At 36.9% G+C, this 23587-nt stretch overlaps 1 protein-coding gene across 3 annotated transcripts in view; it reads right to left on the bottom strand.

The window, feature by feature from the left end:
* The window catches only part of Klc (kinesin light chain), a 57300-nt gene that overhangs the window by 21676 nt on the left and 12037 nt on the right, over positions 1–23587 (bottom strand). For 2 of the 3 annotated variants that reach the window (XM_019060439.2, XM_072297663.1), the window contains exons 3-9: positions 15015–15234; positions 13587–13808; positions 12436–12541; positions 11174–11402; positions 10875–10962; positions 10174–10344; positions 8471–8675 (exon numbers count right to left, since the gene is read on the bottom strand). In XM_019060439.2, coding sequence (XP_018915984.1) covers positions 8471–8675; positions 10174–10344; positions 10875–10962; positions 11174–11402; positions 12436–12541; positions 13587–13808; positions 15015–15209 — 1216 coding nt within the window. In that variant the 5' untranslated portion in view covers positions 15210–15234. The remainder of the gene's footprint in view (positions 1–8470; positions 8676–10173; positions 10345–10874; positions 10963–11173; positions 11403–12435; positions 12542–13586; positions 13809–15014; positions 15235–23587) is intronic. The other variant, XM_019060438.2, reaches the window with a different exon arrangement.

The raw sequence follows: 23587 nt of genomic DNA, 5'->3' as shown, positions 1-23587 counted from the left end.
TTGAAACAAATGGAAAACTAAGCTACATAACAAACATTACAGAAGAATAAATTAAAGAGCAGAGCTTAGACTTTCATTCGTTGACAGAATACATCACAGCACAGCACAAAGAGGTAAATCAGATCTATAAATTTAATGAATTTTGCAGAAAGGGCTGTGTTGCATAAAACTAATGCTGTTGCGACATTTTCCTATGATGGATGAATAAAAATGTCTCCTATGATTTAAGCCAACATTTTCAAGGAGAGACAGTTATTTAGATACTTTTCACGCTGAGATGACACCAACTTATTGTCTTTGTTCTTCACTAAGAGCTTAGCATGTAAATAAATGCTCAACTACTGAGTGTGACCGCAACAGATTAAAGTTTCTTGGTCAAGTTGGTTGCTAAGAATAGGACAGAATCCCTGAAAAAACTCCCAAGAATTATTCTAGCAAAATTACTGTGGCATGCTGAGGTGCTGCATCCCAAGATTGGAATAGGCTTTGGAAACGGTACTGAATACTAGCTTAATTTTGTATAACCGCTTAATTATATATAATAATATTTATTGGCTAAAATCAAACCTTCCGGGGAAAGTTTCCTGAATCGTCCAAGAATCAATTTCCCGAGAGAGGTAAAAACTTGTTAAGTATGTGTCTAATTCACCCTTAAAACCCTCACTTTTCTCCTACCCAAACTTTCATCCAGCTGATTATAAGACGAATTTCCTCTCTCATTTTTAAACGGAGCTTTTCAATTGCACAGATGAATATGCATTATCAATGATAAAAACGATTCTTACAAAAAATTCCTTATAAGCTCTGAAGTAGATTTAAATTTAAAAAGGTCATCCTGGAGGAATGAGGAAACTTAACTCTGGCGACTAAGGCTACTTTCCCATGCACCTCAAGATTTCAATGAGCGCTTATTAGTTATTCCTCTCTCAGAAAGGGTTCCCCAATTCCCGATTATTGGAATCTGAATGTGTACACTCATGAAATCAAAAGGAAAGTAAAAGAAAGAGGATTAAAAAGGATAATGATAACAGAAGAACTTAAAAGTTAAAATTTAAAAAGAAAATGTATACAGGTAGTAATGGTAGTAACTAATAGAAAGCACACAGCCAGGTATATTCAGTCATAATTCGATCAATGTAAATAGGAAAAAAAGTGAAAAATCTGTGGGTTAGATCAGGATCGGTCTGGCCAAGTCTTCAATTCTGCCATTCCTGACTGAGAATTCGGTCCCAGATAAGGATGGGTCTCGCTCAAAACGGAAAATCATCAGCGCTTTCTACATTTCAAATGCCCTGCTGTTTCTACGTTTTCTGTGTTTGCATATGGATGTAAAAGGTAGAATCCAGTATTGAGACTATTCAGCCAACCAAAATTTAAAATTTCATTTGCCATTGCGAATGGGATGCTAAACAAATACATAACACTCAATTTCGGATTTTTTACCCCCTCCCCCTTCATAATGCTTCAGTGACAGTGGTCCCTATCTTTTAAAACATAAAAGCAAGATGGCGTAACGCTATCCTTAGCCCCCCTTTCCCTTGCAGAGCATTACGCATTTCATGAATGGCCCCTAGAAAGCGCCAAACTTTACTTTGTTTTAGTGTTCTTCTTACAAGCTCCTTGTGTTTTCTCGTGATGATCACATTCCCCACCTACTGAGTGTCGAATGTGCGTGGTAGATGTTCCAGGAGTTCATTAGAAGCATGTGGTGAATTAAAAAACTATATCAGCTCTCCAGGTTCAAATTGATTACCATTACAAGTATCAAAGTATAAAAATTTCAAACATAAGCTCATGTTAGTAAAAGACAACAAAGGAGAAAAATGTAAAGAAATCTTTGAATGAAGAAAAACAGAAAATCATCTTCAGACAAAACATGTAAAAATGTTCCCGCCAATATTTTGATAAGAGTATGTTACAGGAGCTGGTGTGCTTGGTAACCTACATGCAGTCAAAAACTGTGCTGAAGTGACTGAAACGGATCAAACAAATTTTCTTGTGAAAACGCCTACCTCTGAAATGGTAAAAGTACCCCCTTTCCTACCTGGGACCCTAACACTCAATTATACAGAGACATTTTTTAAGGCAGACCGACCCTAGATTAGTTCATGGAAATAATCAGTCAAAAATATAAAGTGTCGAACCACTTGTGTCAGCAAAAATACAGAGGAACCCAAATTCACTTTCGAAGGATAATTAAGGCAAGGATGCACCGGTGCACTTCATTCGTGAGATACAATAAATTGTGCAGTTTATATGATTGCACTTGATTTTTTTATGTAGAGGAGAAATTAAGAATAAATAACTCATCTAAAATAAAGTTAATTCTAAAAAAAACCTAGTGAAAAATAAAATTAAAACACTAGTTTACATTGCTTTTAAGGCCTCAATCATAGCATCAACTATTAGTGCAAAAACAAAATCTAATGGTTGAATAATAAATGATAAAATGCAAGTGTATGGATACTTAGGAAAATTCCAACATGTATTAAAATAAAAAGAAATAAATAAATATATAAATAAATAAAAAAAAAAAAAAACAGGACAGCAAAATATGCCCGCGACGACAAAATTCATTTGACTCATGTGTGTTTCTGGACCTTATCAAAACTTCGATACAAAGAGGTTAAGTGGACTTGTGAATAGGTTGAATGCTTGGGTGCGGCAAAAGAATTAAAAGAAGGAAATAGAATTGTATTTTGAAGACGGAATTTATTACAGCAGCAAAAATTAATGAGATGAGTTCCAAAATAAATTTTTGACACCTAATATTAACCAAAAATGCCCTTTGGAATCTATTTCTGTAAGACTCCATCTAAAGATTGTGTATTTCAATTTGCAAATACTCATTTATTAATTAATTAATTTTATGAATTGATGTAATTTGTAAATTGTGTTGTTATTCTTTTTTATTGATTTGATTTCACTGACAAAATGTCAAGTGAGTAGGTGGTAAAGATGGAAGGTCACTAAGCGTAAAAATATCACCAAACTTAAAAAATGGGGGTGAAAATAATGAATAATCAAAAAAACTTCATTTCTCCGTTTGAAGTAAATGCAACTTTTATGTTCTCAAAAGTCTTATCAAATGATACCTAAATAATTAACTTATAACTTAACAAAGTTTTTATACTTTATTCTCCGGACAATTTTTTTGTGGGCATACTTTGCTGACCTGCAATACAAATTAAAGGCAAGGAAAAAAAGCTCAACAGCTTCTGTGATATTCAACAAATAACAGCTGGAACTTAACAACAAATTTTACAATACTCCCCCCCCCCCCCCTTACAGACATGTTATCACAGGAAACCTGAGACATCTCTGTTTTTGTGTCTTCAAAACTTGCTTTTAGAAGCTCCAATAAAAATATAAATTAAGAATACAATCAGATCCTTGAGTGATAAAAAATTTCATGGAAAAAAAGATGCAAAATTTGAAATGATGTTCCAGCTGTAACAGTAGTATTCTTACTGTGCTGCGAAAATGAATTACTATTACTATAATTCAACCAACTAGGGACCACGATTTAAGCATTATGAGAAATATTTTCACATCAAAATTTCAAGTTGAATAAGATTTGTGTAACAAAAATATTGACAGTAACTTCTAACCACAATAATAATGTTTTCCGATGCATAAAATCAAACTTCCCTTTCATACAAAAACCATATTCTACTTGAGTTAAACACAAAATGAAGGTTACTGTAACATTCTCTGTGGTATAAAAATAGGCAACCTCCATCTTGGCACATCGGCTCAGCTATTGCACGTTATTTACACTTTGAGAAACACAGGGTGGGGAAGGAACACTTTTCAATTAAAAGTCTGCCAAAACCGCTGAAAAGCATGATTTGTTCACACATACTCTGCTTTTTCTTGTGAGCAAAACTTCAAATTTTCCATAACCAGTGCAAGCTGAGAGTGTTAATATTTTGATTAAAAGTTTATTTCAATCATTTTTGTTGCACAAATTGTGTTCTGTATGAACTTTTGAAGAAGAAACTAATGCTTAAATGCTGACATTCATGCCTTATCTACTGGTCCATTGTTCACATTTATTGAAGTAAAATTGAATATTACTCCTCAGTTTTGCCTCTGAATTGGAAATCATCACATGTAGGCTAAATTGTAGGTATCACTTTTTCTTTAAATTGAATGTCAACATTTTGGAATTTAAAAACATGAGATACAATTCCCTGAAATATAAATTGCCCATTCTTTGACAGAAATATCTTAATTAAGATTAGGAGAAATTCGAGAACCTCATGTTAATGCAAAATATGAGAGTACAAGACAGACTCGCTGATCAAAGACTTCTTCAATCAGAATCTTCGACTACAGAATCTAGAAACAAAAAACAAAATCAAAATTCTCTTTCAATTCTGATAAAATTTCATTTTAAAATGTCTGGCACTACACTCATGATAAAAGAAGAGCTTATAAAATTATGAAAAATGTCGAGTTATCTTTCCTCTCTCAAATTTTCACAAGGAATGTTTTAACCACTTTATTTTAATTTTTTAACCATAATCAGGGAAAACTGAACTTCTTGCCTCTAAATAGAGAATTTAGAGGCAGGAGACATTGCAACAGAACTGAAGGAGTAAATCAAACGGAAAATTGACCATTCATTTTAGGAATTTCTTTCAAAAAAAAAAAAAAAAAAAAAAAAAATTGAAAATTTGAATTCGTTAAAATGTATGAAAATATTATAAAAGTACAGGAAAGGACCCCTTTGCTTCAATGTACAATCAGATGTGAAATAAGAGCCTCTTAGTGTTCTTTTGACTCTAAATTTTGTCCAATGATAAAAAAAAGTTTGTTCCTTAAATAGCTAAAAAAAAAAAAGCATTTACACAGCTTTGTGCAGTAAAAAATTATATCAGAAAAATCTTAAAAGAGGAGATAAATTTTGGTCTTCTTCCTAGCTGAGCACCCAAGAAGAAATAAAAAGAGAATATGAAATATTCATAGACAATCAATGGAAAAATAATTTAAACATGGGGTTTTCAACTCTACTTAGAGTGTAGAAACTGTTTTTGATTTTACATAGGTTTGAAATCATGCAGAAAGCATTATGTTCAAAGTAAGCCACGGTTTATTTGTTTATTAATTTGTTTGTTGTTTTTTCTTTCTTTCTTTCTTTCTTTTTTTTTTTTGATAGAGAAACAAAAACTCCGCATCTCAGAGAATTACAACAAAATTGCCTCTCTACTTTCATTGTGATTTGTGCTACACTTAGGTCAAATAAATGTGAGCTTAAAATGCACTCGATTAAAACTTTTAAAGGCTTTTTCACAGGAGTAAATTTTTCGAACTGCCGACTTTAGAGCCCTCACAAGTCTAGTTTGATTTGACATTTTGGAGCTTCAATTGTGTGTCAAACTGAAATATTTTCTTAGTGATAGCACCAATGCATCAATTTGAAATAAGGTGCTCTCTTCGGAGAACTATCAAATTTTAAGAAAGGAAAGAAAAATACACAAAATTTCATTGAATTAAGAACGATTGGTTTTCCTTGTTTTAAATGAAAATAAATGGAATATTTAAAAAAGACAAACTGAGATGCTACATTTTCTATTTTTGCTGATAAAAAGCAATTTTTTGCTTCCATCTGGTCATAAAATGATTATCCACATGAGTCTTTCTAACGTAGAATATGTTTAGTCGACAGCTACAGTATAAACATCATATCATGGCAATAAGGCTTACTTGAAAGCAAGGCTCTATTTTGCACATTATTTACAGAGTATTCAGGAATGTCTAGGGGCTGAAACTTAATTATGTCAATTCATAGGAGTATTTTTGAATGTCAGTTGATTTTCATGAAATTGTGTACTGAGGAAATGTACATTTTCCTCATGCTATTATTAAAAAGGTTCAAGGTTGAAATGTCCTTGGAATCGCAGAAGAAGGCAGATAGATTGATCACTTGTATGAGAATAAAGGAAAAATTCTGCAAATTTTGTCTTGTTTCTAAATCCTACAACTTTAAAGTTTCTGAATACTCTTATGAAATTCTCACTAACATAAATTTTTGAAACTCAATTTACACTCATGAACATTCTCGAGTCAAAAGAAATTGATTTTTGGGTGGAAAATCCAGGATTCACAATAAAGACGTGAGTTCAGCTCAATATTTGGGATAAGGGAAAGAATTATAGCAAAAGATGATTCATGAATAAATTTGCAACATCCGCAAGCATCAGGGGAACTCCAACAAACTTATATATAGGACAAATGATTTTTCAAAATATTTGCAGCCAAACTAGACACATTGATAAGTACTAAGTATTTTGCTAGGTAAATACTAGGCAAATCAATGTGGCCAGTGAGCATTGCATTACTTTGGTTTCATTTAGAATAACTTGCAACAATACTCCAGGAATGGAAATGTTGGAATAACATTTCAAAATCTGATAAAAGGTTAAACTTTCGTAGAGAACCTTCACTCCAAAAAATTCAAAACTTTTGAGGTCCACAGAAAAAATTTACCACCAAGCTATCACAAGTGTGCAATCTATGATATCAAAAACTTTTGTGCTAAAAAAAATACATTGCGACATTTCATTAAATAATATTGTCCATTGATAGAGGACGAATTCTTATTATTTTAAAAATCCGAGTGCAGTTTCCAAGTCATACTAAATCTTCATATTATCACGCCTATTTGACAAAATGCATTAATTCTAAAAATTGATTTCAAACACTTTCAAGGATTGTTACGTCTGTTCAAAGACTTGGTAAATGCACAGCTTATTTCAAGCTTGTCTCTAATCATATTAGAGGAGGATTATTTACCACATTGCATGATTCATAAAAAAAAGTATGTGCCCATTGTGATGAGGAATAGTAAAAAAAGTTGGGTCACACAAAAAAAAAAATACTAATTAATGGCTCAAAAATTAGGAAGGGAGTCTTTGGAGGCAATAAAATACCGTATGATAGAGTAATATTCTTTGCGTTACCACTTTCTCTAGTCCATAAAAATGTCTCAATCAAAAGGTCAAGAGATCTTGCTCTAAAAGAAATTTCACAGCTCACTCAATACAAATTGAACGATTTTGCTATACATCAACTTGGTTGCTTAGCTTATCAATTTGCTTCTAAAAGTAAACACAATTATTCTAACTCTGGTCATCATACTTAACATTGAGCTATTTTTCAAACGGAACATCTCTTCTCATCACTATTTTGCACTGCAGAACCCTCGCCTAACACTGACAAATCACTCTTACTCTGACACTCTGACACTTTTACTCTGACAAATCTGCTTCAAAAATAGTTTATGGCACAAGACTCAAACTGTAATTAAACATATGTTGCATGTCCCTTCAATAATCATAAAAATGTGGGTGACTTAGAGACACCTAACCCATACACCTTCCGACTGAACAAATTGGGGCAAGTGGCGATTCGATAATCCTATGCAGTTAAAGGATACAGCCACCAAATGACAGTCAAAAAGTGTAAATTAATGAGTAAATTAGGATTCATAAGTTTAAAAATGGTAAGTACATAATCTCGGTTTGGGATTTTTCCTACGTTTCACAGGATCCTCACAAACAATTCGTGCAAAATTTGCTGACCGACAATCTTCAGGGTTAAAAAAACTGCAAGTTGGCAAGACTTTTCGAACTATGAAAATGAATAAAGAAATAAATAATTAAATAAAAAGGCAAATATTGGAAGTTATGGAGCAAAAGTGGAGTTTGAGCTATTAACTTAAAAAATACATTCTTTCATTGAATTCTGACAAAATTTATGAACTTCTAAATTTGATGAAAAATTAATGAACAGCCTCCAAATGTCTGACTTCCTCATGACTAGATTTCTTTCTTTTTTGTTCATTAAAATTACTTTCAACAAGAACGAAGGGGGAAAAAACCCTAAATTTAAATAAATCTTGACAGAATTGAACCCCTCTAACTTGCGGAGAAATAACTCTTCATAATGAACTTTGAGGTGCATCCATGAAGTAATCGATAAATTAATCAGTCACAAAACAAAAGATCATAACACAAGCAAAAAAGGAAAAGATAGAGAGTGAAAGAAGTCCTACTACTCAAGCCAGTACAGTGTAAAGAAGTTTAATTCGACTACTACTTATTTGCTACTAAAAGAGGAGGAAGTGGGCAGCATTCAGCAAGATACAACCAACTTTCTTGAGAAGGGAAAAAAAGGTCTGCACATCAAAAGTAGAATAAATGAGGCTAATGGATGGGATCAACATTGTAATTTGAACACTTGATAGACTATTTTTTCCCTCTTTGAATATAAAGAAAATTGAACCAAGTGCAAATTAATCTACTCTGTTTCTCATGGAAACTTGCCTGGCACCCTAATGAGCAGACCCCAGGTTTCCCAAAAAACTCGGTATCCCTTCCCTGAACACTGCCCAAGTTACGTTAGTAAAGCCTGTGAACTAGCGACATGCTCGTTGAATCTAAAACTTCAAAATACTACTCACCATCTATTTGTCCGTATTCCCGGAGATGTATTCTGGTGAGGACTTCTTTGTAAAGGTTTTCTGCTAATTTGTACTTGCCTTGCTTCAAAAAGCATGAGGCCAAGTTATTTTTGGTCCTAGCTACATTTGAATCGTCTGGTCCTAGTTTCTGTTCGTAAATTTCCAGCGCTCGTTTGTAATACCTTTCCACCTCATCATATTTACCCTACAAGTGCCAAAAACCAAAATTAGGATTCAGAAAAGCAAAAATACACAAATTAATACAATGAATAAAACCCTGGGGAGAGGGCAAGCCACCAAAAATTTGCATCAGTATTTTTCCAACTATCCTGGATCTGTCAGACGAACCCTGAGAATGCATTTTCTCTGATAATCGGGCGGACGGAACTTCAGGCTGTGATGGGTTCTTTTTTCATTTCTAATTTTTGGGCATCCACCCTAACACCAGAGTGAAAGCATAAAACTTCCTCTTTCTGCGGATTATTATTCTGGAAGAAGATACCTTCTACTCTTAGGTAAAAGAATGACCGTCAAAGATTGTTTTTTGTACATGTTACGGTCAATGTTAGGGGGCCGGCCGATGCTGTCACTGACCGGCCAATGATAGCATCGGCCGAAATCGAGGGTCAAGATTGGCCAAAAAGCCCGGTCACTGTTAACATTTTCACCGCGAGGTGAACAATGGCCGGCCGATGATGACAGTGGCCAATGACTGACCGCCATTGTTCATGCACATTATAAAACACCGTAAAACTGAAAACATACCACATGAGAGGAAACAAATGAGTGAATGTGTAATTACTACAGCTGTTTGATTTATTTTTCAGAGGGTTTTTTTTTTTTTATTTATTTTACATTTCTTTCGACTTTAAAAATTGGAGAATTTTTTTTTCGTTTTCGTTTTTGTTTTCGTTTTTTTTTTATTCCACAGCTGTAATAATTATCTCAAGAAGCAACGTTGAGTTTTAATTTACCTTATTTGTTGGTGCACACCTCACTCTTGTGGCACTTGGAATTACAGAGCAGTCCAGCGGCTCGACAAGCACATCGGTTGTTTGTGTACTTTTGCCGGCAGTTGCATCGTTTGAATGCCACTTGGTCACTCAACTCTCTCACGTTCAATTGATAAATGATAACAGATCCAACATTGGCCGTCACCCCTCGGCCAAACAGTACATTGGCCGGCCAATGACATCAGAGGCCGGTCAATATGTGACGGTTTTATTGTTAAGAAAACATTTCCCAAAATCGCTGGCCAATGACATCTTCGGCCGAAACGCCCGGCCATGGTCAACATTGGCCGGCCAATGACATACACTTCCCCATTCCCTAACATTGACCGTAACATACATACACTCAAGGTAGATGTTCCATGAGTTTTACATACAGAGCATCTGCGAACTTAGAGGGAAAGGATTTCTTGACTTATCTAAGCTTGTCTTGACCAAAATGACACAAATTCTCTGATTCTCATTCGCGTAGAACGAGAAATGAACTATTTTTCGCATTTATTTCACTGCAAATGACAGAAACATGTAAATCTTTATTCTTCAGGTATTCAGCATTCAATTAACTAAAATTGCAATTCCTTACCTTGACATAACTCCTAGACTTAACAAAATAACTGAAAAATTAATAAAACAGATCTCTTCGCAGAACTCCTGATGTTCGAGGGACATTAAAACAATGATAAGGGTATTTACCTGATTTTGGCAAAGTAAGGCCAAATTATTCAGTTGCTTCGCCACATCTGGATGATCTTTGCCTAGTACATTCTCTCGGATTTCTAAAGCTCTTTTGCAAAGAGGTTCAGCCTCTTTGTACTTGCCTCTCTTTCCATAAAGTACGGCCAAGTTATTGAGGGTTGCTGCAACCTGGAAATGAGAATTTGAAGAAATTACTTGACAAGAGAAACTAGCAATCATTGGTAGTTTAAAAATCTAACACAGAGCGCTGAATCATGGAATCCTGCATAAAGTAAAAGAAAAGGAAAGAGAAGAGAGAGAGAGTCTCTCTCAGAGAGATATTCAGAAGTGCAGAAAGAGCCCTAACGCAGAGTTCACAGATTCAGACAAATGGCAAGTATGTCTTGGGTTCTGTAGCAACTTTTTTTTTTCCTTTGCTAATCTTTAAATTTTGAGCTCTACAGCCAGAAGAAGTTGCACATTTTTTTACCACAACATCAGACACTTTACTTGGAAATTGGAAATTTTTCCATGACGCAAATCAGAGATTTGACTATGAGGCAAAAATGCAGTTGAAAATGGTCGACTCGGCACTTTTTGCACCCTTGGCAGTGGCCTGACATGAGTTGGCCATCAGTGCCTCTACAAAGGATAATCAGGCTTGTTAGAGATTCTATGTAAGGATCAATTTACAAAAATAATTTACAAAAATTACTTACAGCAGGATGATTTTCTCCCAGGGTTTTTTCTCGAATGGCAAGGGCATCATTCAACAAATTAGCAGCATCTTTGTATTTATTTTGGTCCCTGTAAAGATAGAAATTTTCATGAAACATTATAATAGCTTGTACTGATGAGCCACAAAAAATATTTTCATTAGATCTTTCAATTCAAAGCATGAAGGATGTGCTTTGCAGCATACTGGGTCAATTGAAGAAGTAAAAAAATCATATATTCATGTAATAATCATTATTAATCCCATTGATCTCATGCTTACACCATATATGAAATTTATTACCTGTAGACAAGAGCCAAGATATTCAACATTGTGGCAACGTCAGGATGGTCGTGACCAGACGTTTTTTCTAAATCCTCTAGTGCTTGCTTGCAAAGAGGTACAGCAACTTCATACCGGCCCTGAGATGCATACTGAATAACTAAATTATGTAGTGTGCGTAAGCGGGAGGGAATTTCATAACCAGCATTGACTTGCTGCTCGAATTTGGTTTGAGGAGTAGGTGATAAATCTGAAAAGAAACCAGAGTAAATGAGTAAATGGGAGGGAAAACCCAAAAATTATTTCTTTCACTTTGAATTCACTTATGTGACCCTCTGTGGGCGGGTAGACTTAAATAGACTGGAGTACATTTTTCAGGAGCCAATTATTGTCGCGTCAGGTCCAAGAGCCAGAGATGGAGTTTTCACATCTCAAAAAACTTTCTGCAGCATTTAAAAAAAATAAGTTTGGTTCATTCTTGTGCCAAAGGAGAGCTTATTTTAAAACTACAATTTTAAACTTCTGGCATGACAAATTAAAAATGTAAACTACCTTAACTAAGCATTATGTTCATTGAATGACATACTTCAAACTGACGTGAATCTGACTGGGTTTGAAATTTTAGTGCCAAAATGATCATGAAACCCTCCTCTAAGCAGTAGTACTACAATTAAAACAAGGCAAAAAAACAATAAGAAAAGTATCATTTTTATTGATTTCTTCCATTATTCTGAGGATAAATTAATAATTTTTACATTTCATCTCCTTTCATAGTTCGGAAACTCGCTTGTGGCAATTCATTGAATATAGTCCCTGAATGAGCCCACTCTATTTAGATCAACCCGTGAGGGGTTTAGTGGTCGGGTCCGTTAAGGGTCACTTCGACGGCTCTTCACCGGCTGATGGCCGCTGCCATCCCGGTATTCGGTGGGCCCTTTCATGGGGGGCGTTTCGGCTACCCTCATTATGGGGGCACTGTAGCGAATTTTTCCCCTCATCCAAAAAAAAACCTGTGAGGGGTGCGCAAAGTGCACATAAAAGGGCGCAAGGGGACCCCCTTGCGTTGAGCTCATAGCGGCCAGGAGGCGTAGCCCTCCAGTTAGGTAAAGCTCTTTTTGGTTTATATTATTTCATTCTTAAGATTTGCATGGTTGACCATTGATAATTGATATTCACTTTATTTTGTGTTTGCAACAGGTCTTTAAGCTGGAGACTTGACACCACTTTATAATAGCTATTTCTCATTTTTTACTAACACATATTGAAGAGGTAATCAAACTTACTGCCTCTATCTTCCGTATCTTCATCTGGAAATAAATCTACTAATTGATCGTATGTTGTTTTCTGCTTGTCCTGCTTCCCTTCATTTGCAGACTGGTCATCTGACTGCTGAAAAAAGATGATATACATGATAAAACTGATAAGCTTTTAACAAGAACACAATGTTTCTTTGTGCGTAATTGTGACCAGCCATGCCAAATTCGGACTTTAAATTTTCCCCTGTGAATACATTCTAGTACCCGAGGGAATAAGTTAATAGTGGCTCAGTTTTTTGTGCTGAAAGAGGATCTTAAGTTGCATCTAGGTTAGACGATTTTGAGCACCAAACACGGCAGATTAAAATTGGAGTCGCTTTTCTTCAAACATAAATTTTTTGAACGAAAACTTTGAAGCATCATTACACAGGTTTGGTTTGAAATTTTTGAGTCTTGATCATCTTGAAAGTTTTGTGAGATACTCTTTCAAGCAGCAGTACCAATATCTTTTTTTATCATCACTACCCGGAATCAAACTCCAGATCAAGGCTTCTGCTATTTTTCTGTCTTCAAATTCTGAGTGTTTTCTCTGAAGTGTTAGCAAAAAATAACTCTCCACTAAATCGCACCTGTCAAAAAATCGTAACTTAACCACTCTGATGCGATTACGGTCCATAAAAACTTAAGAAAGCTACCTTTGACTGGTAAAAATCTTGTCCAACTTTACTACCACACAACACTATTCTACAGAACATTGGGCTTACCTACTATTGTTAAAATGAAGAAACTTTTCAAAAGCATACTTCAGTCACTTCATGGCCATTTTTGACTGCTTCATGTAATCAGATAAACAGTAATTCTTTGACATTGAAACAACTGCTATAAAAAATTGTTGATCATGCTCTTTATCTAAAAAAAATTAGCATGTGCTTCTAGGTGTGGATAGTAATTAAATATTGAGACAAAAAACAGGCAGTTTTCGGTTTTAAACTTTTTATCGAAGTAATTATTTTCACTGAACTCTTTTTCTTTTAAATTCCAGAGTTGACAGCAAATTCCCTGGGGTTTCCCTGTGTTTTCTGTAGTAGGAACCCTGCTCCAAATCAACTGAACTAATATCAGACATGCTCGACAGTATACAATGCTCTTAATGACTTGAAACATGACTATCAACTTACTGAAACATCATCATATTTCTTCATGGACTCCATAAATCTAAACTGTTTATTATCTTCCTCCAATTTAGCAACGGTCCCTTCAGAAGCTTGAAGTTTCTGCTGCACATTTGCTAGTTCATCTCGTAACCATGCGTTTTCTTGACACAGACGTTTGACCTGAGTTCGTAGCTTCTGTTTTTCAGCTTCAATCGATTGCAGATTGTTTGCTAAAGTCATCAGAACCTGTAAGCATGAATAAGTATTGTGAAATCATTTACTATTCACAAATTAATTTACTATACAAATCTGGCTTCAGGAATAAAATCCATCAAGCAAGCACATTTAATACCTACAATTGAGAGCAGAGGGAACGTAGCTAGCAATTTTGGAAAAAACGAGTTAAGTGCTTCCTCAATATACTTAATGCAGGACCTACATGTATAAAAAAATTGGTTATGATACCTACTATGATTTTGTAATTTGCAAAATAAGCTGAAGAGTACAGAGGTTTCTCGTGGTTTTCCCTTGTTTTCTTTATAGGAGAAAATATAGTTACAGTTCTTTGGCCCTTAACTACAGATATATCTCTCCATGTTTACAATAAAAGCAAGCCAGTGCACCTCCCAATCAATCAATAGTCTCAACACAAGGTGCAGTTTTGACAATCAACCATGGTCATGTTTTCGAAAATATCTCCTGACGGTGCTCTTTAGCTGCCACAGCAACCGTAAACATTCCCACTGTGTACAGTCACTGAGTTGCCAAATCAAGCATGGTCGCATGATTTTATCAAATTCATCTCCCCCATGAATACATTGAATATTGAAAATTTCAGAGATATTTTATGAAGAATATTCCATGAGCCTCTTCTTAAGTCTACAGATTCATTTTTCCCATTCCAATAAGTTCAGGTAAAAGGATTGTTTTTCTTACAAGGGCCAAAATAACGCTGCAAATTCATACTGCTGGAGTGACAATATAAATAGGAAAAAGCGACTTAAGTAGTGAGGCCACACGGTAGCTCAAACATCTTAACTTACACAAACTGATTGCGGTGGACACACCGCACAGGTCGTTAGTATGTTAGAATTTTTTTTTTTTTCCCTGTACTTACCTTTTTCTTAACTTGACCTGTAATTTGAACTCTTTTTTGAGAAGCTTCGTGACAGTCAGATGCATGAGCAAGGAAGATCTGTACTGCAACTGCAGACTTCTCCAATTTTAGTGAAAAACTGGACTACATTTTGCAATTAGAAACTACAATCTCTGTCGCATTTCAGAAACAACATATATGCCATTACTTTCCCTACATAGATGAGGGTTTTTATGGTAAAATCCAACATTTTAGACGATCCTTTAATAGATTAAAAATTACAGTGAGCTAAAACCTCTTAAACTCATGACAAACAGTTCATTGTCGTAATTGAAAAAAAAAATAGTAAGGTTTACCTCTGCTTCATCTAGGCCCAGTTCTACCATATTGAGAGATTTTAAGACTATTAGCCTTTTTTCCTCTGCTATAGGCTCCTGTTTATGTTCCAACAGTCCATTGAGAATTGAATTATGTTCGATTTTGAGGGCTTCCAAGCCCTGGACTACCAATTTAGTATTGACGAGCATTGCTTCTTGACTCATAGCAGTCATTTTGCCAATGGTTCCAATTTTTTTCCTAGAGCACAAAAATAAAAAAGAAACCAAAAATTAGTGAATAATAAGAAAAAAAGCTATAAGTATACAAGATAAAAAAATAAAAACAAAAGGAGGAAACAGATGGCCGCAAGCCAGTCGACGGGCTTCCAAGGGGAATGTCACAAATCCCATATTTAATCCAATAGAGAATTTGCAGGTGTCTGAAGTTTTGAGGGTTTCATCTTCAAAATGATACTGCTAGGAAAACTGAGTTCGAAGATGTCCTTGATTTCTAAATTGAACAATTAATTGGAGGAAATATGACAAAATAACCTAATTTGCTAAAATACATGCGTTTAAATGGAAAATGCCGCCAGATGACGTCATAAGGTGGCACATTTTCTCACTTTTAAATCTATTTTTCTCCGATTTCCCTTGTCAGAAAAAAATTACGAAAAATACTGCGAACTCTACTCATTAGGCACTCTTAGATGAAGCAATAAAATTTTTGTATGCAAATTCTCCATTCTTTAATTACATTAGTGCAAGAACAAAATCAGAACCATAGAACACGCCAGATTTCTTCCTTCCCCCTAGAATTTGAACAGCCACCTTGGCCGGGAAGCCCAACTTTAAGGTGTCAAAATTTGAAGGGAAAAAAAAAAAAAAAAAAAAAAAAATTAATCCTCACCGAATTTAATCGAATTGCGACAAAAATGACCGTGGCCACTTTCATGGGTGGGTTGAAGACTAACTGACTGTACAATCGCGATCTAGCAGGCAAATACAACTCTGAGAATCAAAACATGCAGAGGATTGTATACTTCCCAGGCTTTATTAAAAAACACGCGTAGTATGAAGAAAAAAAGTCGGAGCTTAGCGGAATTTCCGCACTTTGTCCGTACTTCCGGACCACCCTTAAAAAATCAGAACCATTTCCAGACTTTCCGGAAATTCCGGAGTGGTAGACGACCTGATGATGAAAAATCACATCTGGACCCTCGAAAAGGAGAACGTCAATGGGTGGATTTCAGCTAATGGGATAAAATATGGGAAAGACGTGTAACTGGTTGCTCAAAACTTTCAATTATGATATTTTCTCTCGATGTTTGGTTTCTTGCGTAGAAGCAGGTCACACCAACCACGAAAAAATTCCTCAGGAGTTTGGAATAACTCTAAACCTTTTTTTCAAACAGTGAAAATGTTAGTTTAGTGACGTGTTACTCGAAGGTAGTCAGTGTATCAAATCGTTATATAAATAAACTAGGACCTTTTGCGAGCTTTGTCTAATTTTTTTTAAAGTCTTGAATGTGTATTGTTTGATATAATATACATTAAAACACCAAAAAACTATATTATTCGATTTAATTTGAGACTTTCAGCCTGTAACTCAATATTGTGTTAGTTTGGTGACTATGCGTTTTAGTTTGTGGCCACTCAAGAGATAGCGCTTGTGTGCGGATTAAGGCATGACTGAGTGCGGAAGTAAAGAACGAACAGACGTGTACTTGATAAGTCCACATATTTCTTCCAATTTCAGCATGATTTCAGTTTTTTCCATGGTTTTTGGAGTGTCTCACTTATTCAATGTCAGTTTGGTGACGCTGTTTTCCATCAAAACTTTTGATGGAATATACAAGGAATATGTGAGCAAATATATTTTTCTTACATTTACAGGTGGCCTCTCGACCTATCCTCAATGATTCGTTTGATTTTTTTATTGTAAATTGGCAGGAAAAATTAATAACAGCAAAATGTCAGGTTGGGTGATGTCACCAAACCTGACATGTCCAAACCAAACTGACAGGTCAGGCTTGGGAAAGAAAAATAATCGTAAAGATATTGCGATGCACGTGATTAAATGCTACAGTATAGAGCTCTAAGATACCAGAAAAGTAGTCTTTAGCTAGATATGGCCAAATCACTTATCAACTTTGTTTCAGGACCATTTTCTCCCATTAGCTGAAATCCACCCCAATATTTCCCTACTAGTCGAGTCAAATAAGGGTTAAACTCGGAACTAATTTAATGTTTGAGTTTCTTGGGTTAATTTTATTCAGGAGATCGAGGAGAATCGAATGAACTAAAATTCGCCAAAATTCTCCCAAAATTTGACCCCAAAACACCCCAAACACTGAAAATTGACCGGAAAAATCCGCGGATTTTTTAGTAAGATGGGAATCATCTCAGAAACCGCACATCTGAGCATGAAGAGTAATAGGACTGAAATTAAAATAGTTTCCGTAACAGTTTCAATAGATGAATGTAATGGAAATTTAGCTCCCTTTAATTTCAGTCCTATTACTTTCCATGCTCAGATGTGCGGTTTCTGAGATAATTCGCATTTTACTAACCAATCCGTGGATTTTTCCGGTCAATTTTCAGTTTAGGGGGGGTTTTGGGGTCAAATTTTGGGAGAATTTTGGCGAATTTAAGTTCATTCGATTCTCCTAGATCTCCTGAATAAAATGAGCCCGAATAACTCAAACATGCAATTAGTTCCGGGTTAACCATTTTTTCGCCCTTGTTTGACTCGACTATAAGGCACTCTGAGCGTGGCAACGTTGGTTCCTATCGCCGCACAGAACACGTGACTAATTACAGAGGTGAGTTCACCAATAATTTGATCCTGGGCGGCCCCCACGACCTCAACTTTGAGGGCCTCAACCCGGGGCCGCAGCTGCCCGGACCTCGAGCGAGTTTTCGGACCACCGTCGTGTTCCTGCTTTCACAGAGGACAGTCCTCCCGGGCTAAGGAAGAACGCCGTATGAGCCTTCAAACGTTGCCATATTTCCTACCGTAAGAAACGAATTTACGCGGAATATTGGAGGATTGCTGATTTAACAATTAAATTGTTAAAAAGTAAGTCCGACATGTTTCAAATGTCCATTTTACAATAGTGGAAAACTTATTTAACCATGAGGGTGGTTAAATTGGCATTTTTTTTATGTAAAATCTACATTGAAACATGTCGGACACTTGTTTTGACTACAAAATTGTTAAATCAGCGATTTCATTTTTTCCGTGAGAGATAAGCGAGGGGGAAGTGGGGGGAAAAATAAAAAAGAAGGGAGAAAAGGAAGGAGGAAAAAAAGAGGAAAAATGAAACAAAATAAAATCAACTCAAACAAAGAGGCTCCACCCGACACAATGGCCAAGTGTCCTTAGGGGGTGTTTTATTTTCGTTTTTTGTTGGTTTTTTTTTTGTTACCTATTTGTCTATAAGCTTTGTACATACCCCTGTACTAAAACGAAAATAAATTAAATTAAAATTCAAATTGTGAAAATTCTTCTTCGAATTTTTCCGACGTTTCTATTCGCAATCCAGTCTAAAATATCTGAAAATTATAAGGAAAAACATGCATAACTTCCCTCAAAAATACATGCGTTATCCGGGGAAATTTGGCAACTCTCGAATGTTCATTCGGCGTCCTTCCTTGGCACGGTAGACTGCTCTCGTCCTGAAGAAAAACGCCGTATCAACAGCGAAACTGCAACAGCGCGTATATCATTCGCGCGGTGTTCCAAAATTTTCGCCCCATTTCATTTCCAGAAAGGAAAAGCGAAACATGCCAGTTGCTTGAAATGTTCGGGAAATATGTTCTTCACACAGAATGAAAAATCAGGTAAATTTTCAAGAAATGGCGTGGACTATCTTTTAATTTGGAAAGTGGAGTAAGGATGACAGCAAGTCAGCAGCGGCGCAAGGAGAGATGGGTAGGCGTTTTTATAGCTTCACCGTTGATACGAATATATTCGAACTACGCCAACTTCCCCTTGAAAATAATTATTTTTGACGGACGTTACGAATATTTTTCCTTGAAATTTTCTTTCATATCAAACTGTAAGAGGCTACGCCCCCCTGGCCGCTAAGTGGCCCAACCCAACCCCCAGAGGGCGCTTCGCGGGCATTTGTGAGTAAATCTAAATAGTGCGGGATCATCTACCTGGAGACGATCCCTTATGAACAGCCGCAGAGATTTTATGAAAATCGGCCTTGCGGATCTGATTCGTGATCAGGGCCAACTGTGACAAAAAATGAACATCATTTTTTAAATGGGAGAATTCACAGCTTTATCGCGTCATATATAAAACCTGGGTCATTTTTTCAAAATCTGAGAAAGAAAGGGTTCATCTGGGAACTATCATTGGTCGATAGTCGTAAATATCATGGAAATCAGCCCTGCACACGAAGAGAAGTTTCAACACAAAAGTTGCTTAATACGGGAGGTAAAACACAAAATAACACTAGCCTTCGGTTGACAATTTCAAGAGAAAATGCCAGCTCGTTTCTTGAAAAAATTTTATAAAAAAACAAGTGGTGATTACCAACGTCGCAATCGGAGGACTTCATTTTCCCTGCCCCTCCATTGCTTTTTTCGCTGAAATCACCGCCAACTGTGCCAAAAAATTTGTACACAAATTTGTGTTGGTTTGTGTTTCACTTTCTATACTAAGTATTTCTACTAAGTATTACACGAGCACAAATCTTTTCATCAGTGCACGACGGCAGAGCGAGCTGGGACAAAAAATGAAACTTTTGGGGGTCAGAGAGCTTACAGTAATGATTACGAATGCAAGTCTCTGAAAAATTGGGAGGACAAAAATATTCACAGGTTTCCTGGGCAATTCGTGTTTTGTCGGAAGAAGTTGGGCAACGTTTCAAAGTTCATAGAGCGCTCCTCCTTAGCTCAGCAGATGAGCCGAGTTTGGGTTACACCCCAAACCGCAAGACCGCGCCGCGAGACCTCAATTTTTCGATCCAGCTACAAGACACACACTTTCGGTCATCGACGAAGAATCCTTATTGAATCGTCATCAAAGAGAAATAATGGTCCGTACAAGGGCCGGATTGACGCTCAGAGGCTTAAGATGCTGGCGGGTAAAAGGGTCTGCACTTTGCGGGTTGTATACTCAATAACTTGAAGGCGGTTCACGTTTCCCAGGAAACAAAAAAAAAATCATCAAAGGAACGATTTGGCTCCATAACAAGAAAAATTGGACGTACTTATGCTAAATGGAACGATGTGCAAGTGAAAAGATGGGGTGTGCTCGTTGATTGAGGGTCATTAAGAATGAATGGGGATTTTAAAGCGCCAATGACGTCAGCGGCAACGAAGCCGTCTCCATTGTCGTTCTTGCTCGGCTGTAACTCATGAGCCCTGTCCACAACGCTCTTGTCACATGTCCACGGCTCACGAGTTAGCGCTCAGTTCCTTTTGATTTAATGTAATATCCCGCTTTTCCATTTTCTCAAAAGGAACTATATCCACTTTTACACTGTTTCTTATCCAGCTCACAACGATCACAGCCCATCTTTTCACTAGCACATACCTAGTTCTTTTTAGCATAAATACGACCAATTACTCTTGGAGCGCATCAAGAATCGGTCTCAAGTATCAGATAAATTAAACCCCATCAGACCTCAGGACTTGATGGACACTGTCGTTTTCAGGTGCCACGAAAATCCTGATCCCTGAGTTTCATCGAAACTGTCTCAGGTTTCCAAAAGGGCATTAGGAGCCATAAATTCTAAACTTGAAGGGCCCTGTAACCCCTGAAATCCCAGTTTTAGGACCTCTTCAACTCTCCAAAATCTCCAAGACTCCAGGGGCCCCGAGAAGTTTTGATCGGACCACTTGGAGCGAGAAAAAATGATTAAAAATAATAATGGACGAAATGGACGTATTTCTGGCAAACGGAACTATGTGCATTGTGACGTGAGCCCTGTTATGCATATTGTTATGGGTCTCAAGGCTCATGTCTTAATGCACATAGTTCCGTTTGGCAGAAATACGTCCGAATAGAACTATTGTATCAAGGGAACCGCGAAGCCGAGGGCCCGTGGTGCTATACTGCCGTGCTAAGGAAGAACGCCGTATGAACATTCCAGAGTTGCCACATTTCCTTCGATAAAATTCTCATTTTTGAGGAAAGATATGAATATTTTCCCTTGAAATTTTCAGGAACTTCAGGTGAAATTTCGTACAAAATTATATGAAAAATCGAAAGGAAAATATTCATAAATGTACCAGGAAATTCGTGTTTTATCAAAGGAAATTTGGCAACGCCTAAAGGTTCATACGGCATTCTTCCTTAGCACGGCAGTATATACCCCGGCACGTCCGGTCCTGGAGCTGTAATTTGAACCATACGAAGGGCTGCAAATCTACTCTCAATTTTTCCCTGGCTAAAAGATTCTTGAAAAGCCGCTAATTTTCCTCAACTGTCAAAATTTAGGCAATTCAAGTTGCCTAACATTGGCTCTCTTCTCTGGCGGAATAATGTTCCTAACGGCTATTTTGTCAGAAACAGCGTATATCATTTTTGCTCACGGACAGCTTCTGCCGGGCTAGGGAATAACGCCGTATGAGCCTTCAGACGTTGCAAAGTCTCCTTCGCTAAAAACCGAATTTACTGGGAAAATTGTGAATATTGTTTTCCAAAGTTGTCAGGCAATTGTGTACGCAATTAAATCTAAAGTATCTGAAAATTTCAAAGAAAAATATGCATGAATGTCGTCAAAAATACATGTTTTATCGAGGGAAATTTGGCAAATCTCGAATGTTCATACGGCGTTCTTCCTTAGCACGGCAGGCTCTCTCATTATTATGTCTTGTTTTCATGCAAACCAGACGGATTGTGCTATTTTAGCTGCTTCGGTGATTGCATCTAAAAGAGATCGGGCGAATTTCGAAAGAAACTGTATTATTCGAAAAGAGAGTTACGGCTCTCCTCAAATGGACTACATTTGGCATTTTAGAACTATAATTGCTGGTTCATCCGTAAAAACACTTATGCGCATAAGGAAACTAATGGCACATACGCTGTTCCTTAAATGAGCCAGAAATTGTAGTTCCCAATTGCAAAATGTAGTCCAAATCATCCTCCGAGTCATGGAGACTTATTCTAAAAATATTGTCGGGAACGGAAACCAAAAGCTCTCAGAAATTGCTGCGTTAACCACGCTCGAAACGTGAGTTTCCACCAACTGGCGTTTCGGGTAATACGGGGTAGTCGGCGGACGATTATGCTCGGTATAATCAGATGTGCTCCGATGTGTTCCATCGTTTCAGTCCACCTGAGTTGTACTGCCTGGTAACTCTGAGTTTTTTTCATGATTCAAGTAAAACAGTGCCGATTACATTGATTTCAGAGACTGCGTTTGATGAGAAAATGTACCGCGAAAAACGATAGGGGGTCCCAATTGTTTTTCATCAAACTGTCATAACTTAGTTAACTTTAAACCAAATGAGTTGATCTTGGTCTCAATCGCTAGCTTTCAAGTTGAAATTATACTAAGATCAAGTCTCTGGAATTCCAGAACAAGTCCGGGTGCTTCTTGGGCACCCTATGTAGTAGTTCCTAATTCTCTGCCGTGCTGCGGAAGAACGCCGTATGAGCATTCTGCTGTTGCCAAATTTCTCCCGACAAAAGATATATTTTTAGAGAAGTTAGGCATATTTGCCTTGAAATTTTCGGACTTATTATCAGATCGAATTGCGAACGAAATCCTCCGTAAAATCGGAAGAGAAATATTCATAAGCTTTCCTAAAAATTCGCAATAGAGAATTTGGAGGTGTCTGAAATTTGATGAATTTCGTGTTCAAGAGGAAACTCCTGAGTGAACTGAACACGAGGATACCCTTCGTTCGTGAATTGGACAATTATTGGAGAAGATATAAGAAAATGATCTAATCTGCTAAAATACGTGTGTTTAAATGGGAAATACCGCCAGATGACGTCACTAGGCGGTACATTTTCTCACTTTTAAATCTATTTTTATAATATTTCCTATATCAGAGAAAAATGATAAAAAAAAATACTGTGAAATCAGCTATTTAAGCACTTTCAGAAGAAGGAATAAAAAATTTGCATGCAAATTCTCCATTTGTCAAATGAAAGGCAACTTTTGAAGGCTCATGCGGCGTTTTTCCTTGAATTCCTGCCGACGCGGATGGCTGGTCCTAGGAAGCTTAGCTTGATGGAAGAGGCAGCGCGCCATGCAGTCGGAAGTTACCGGTGGTTACCCGGAAGTTACCGGTGGTTACCCGGAAGTTACCGGTGGTTACCCGGAAGTTGCCGGTGGTTACCCGGAAGTTACCGGTGGTTACCCGGAAGTTGCCGGTGGTTACCGGAAGTTACCGGTGGTTACCCGGAAGTTACCGGTGGTTACCCGGAAGTTACCGGTGGTTACCCGGAAGTTACCGGTGGTTACCGGCCGAGCAATGATGCACATTCTTCGTCTCTTCTTGGCCTGGATCTGGAGATCACGCTCATGATCATTGAGAAGCGGGAAGCCGCAAGGACAACGCTTTTCAATTCAGCGTCTTCCCAACGAATAGAAAACAAGAGCCGCCCCTACTTTTACCAGTCGACTCAGATTGGCTCA

This window comes from Bemisia tabaci, chromosome 3 (genome assembly GCF_918797505.1).
Source record: "Bemisia tabaci chromosome 3, PGI_BMITA_v3".
In the NCBI taxonomy this organism is placed as follows: Eukaryota; Metazoa; Arthropoda; class Insecta; order Hemiptera; family Aleyrodidae; genus Bemisia; species Bemisia tabaci.
Note: the sequence above shows the minus strand (reverse complement) of the source record. Positions and strands in the feature narration are given on the sequence as shown.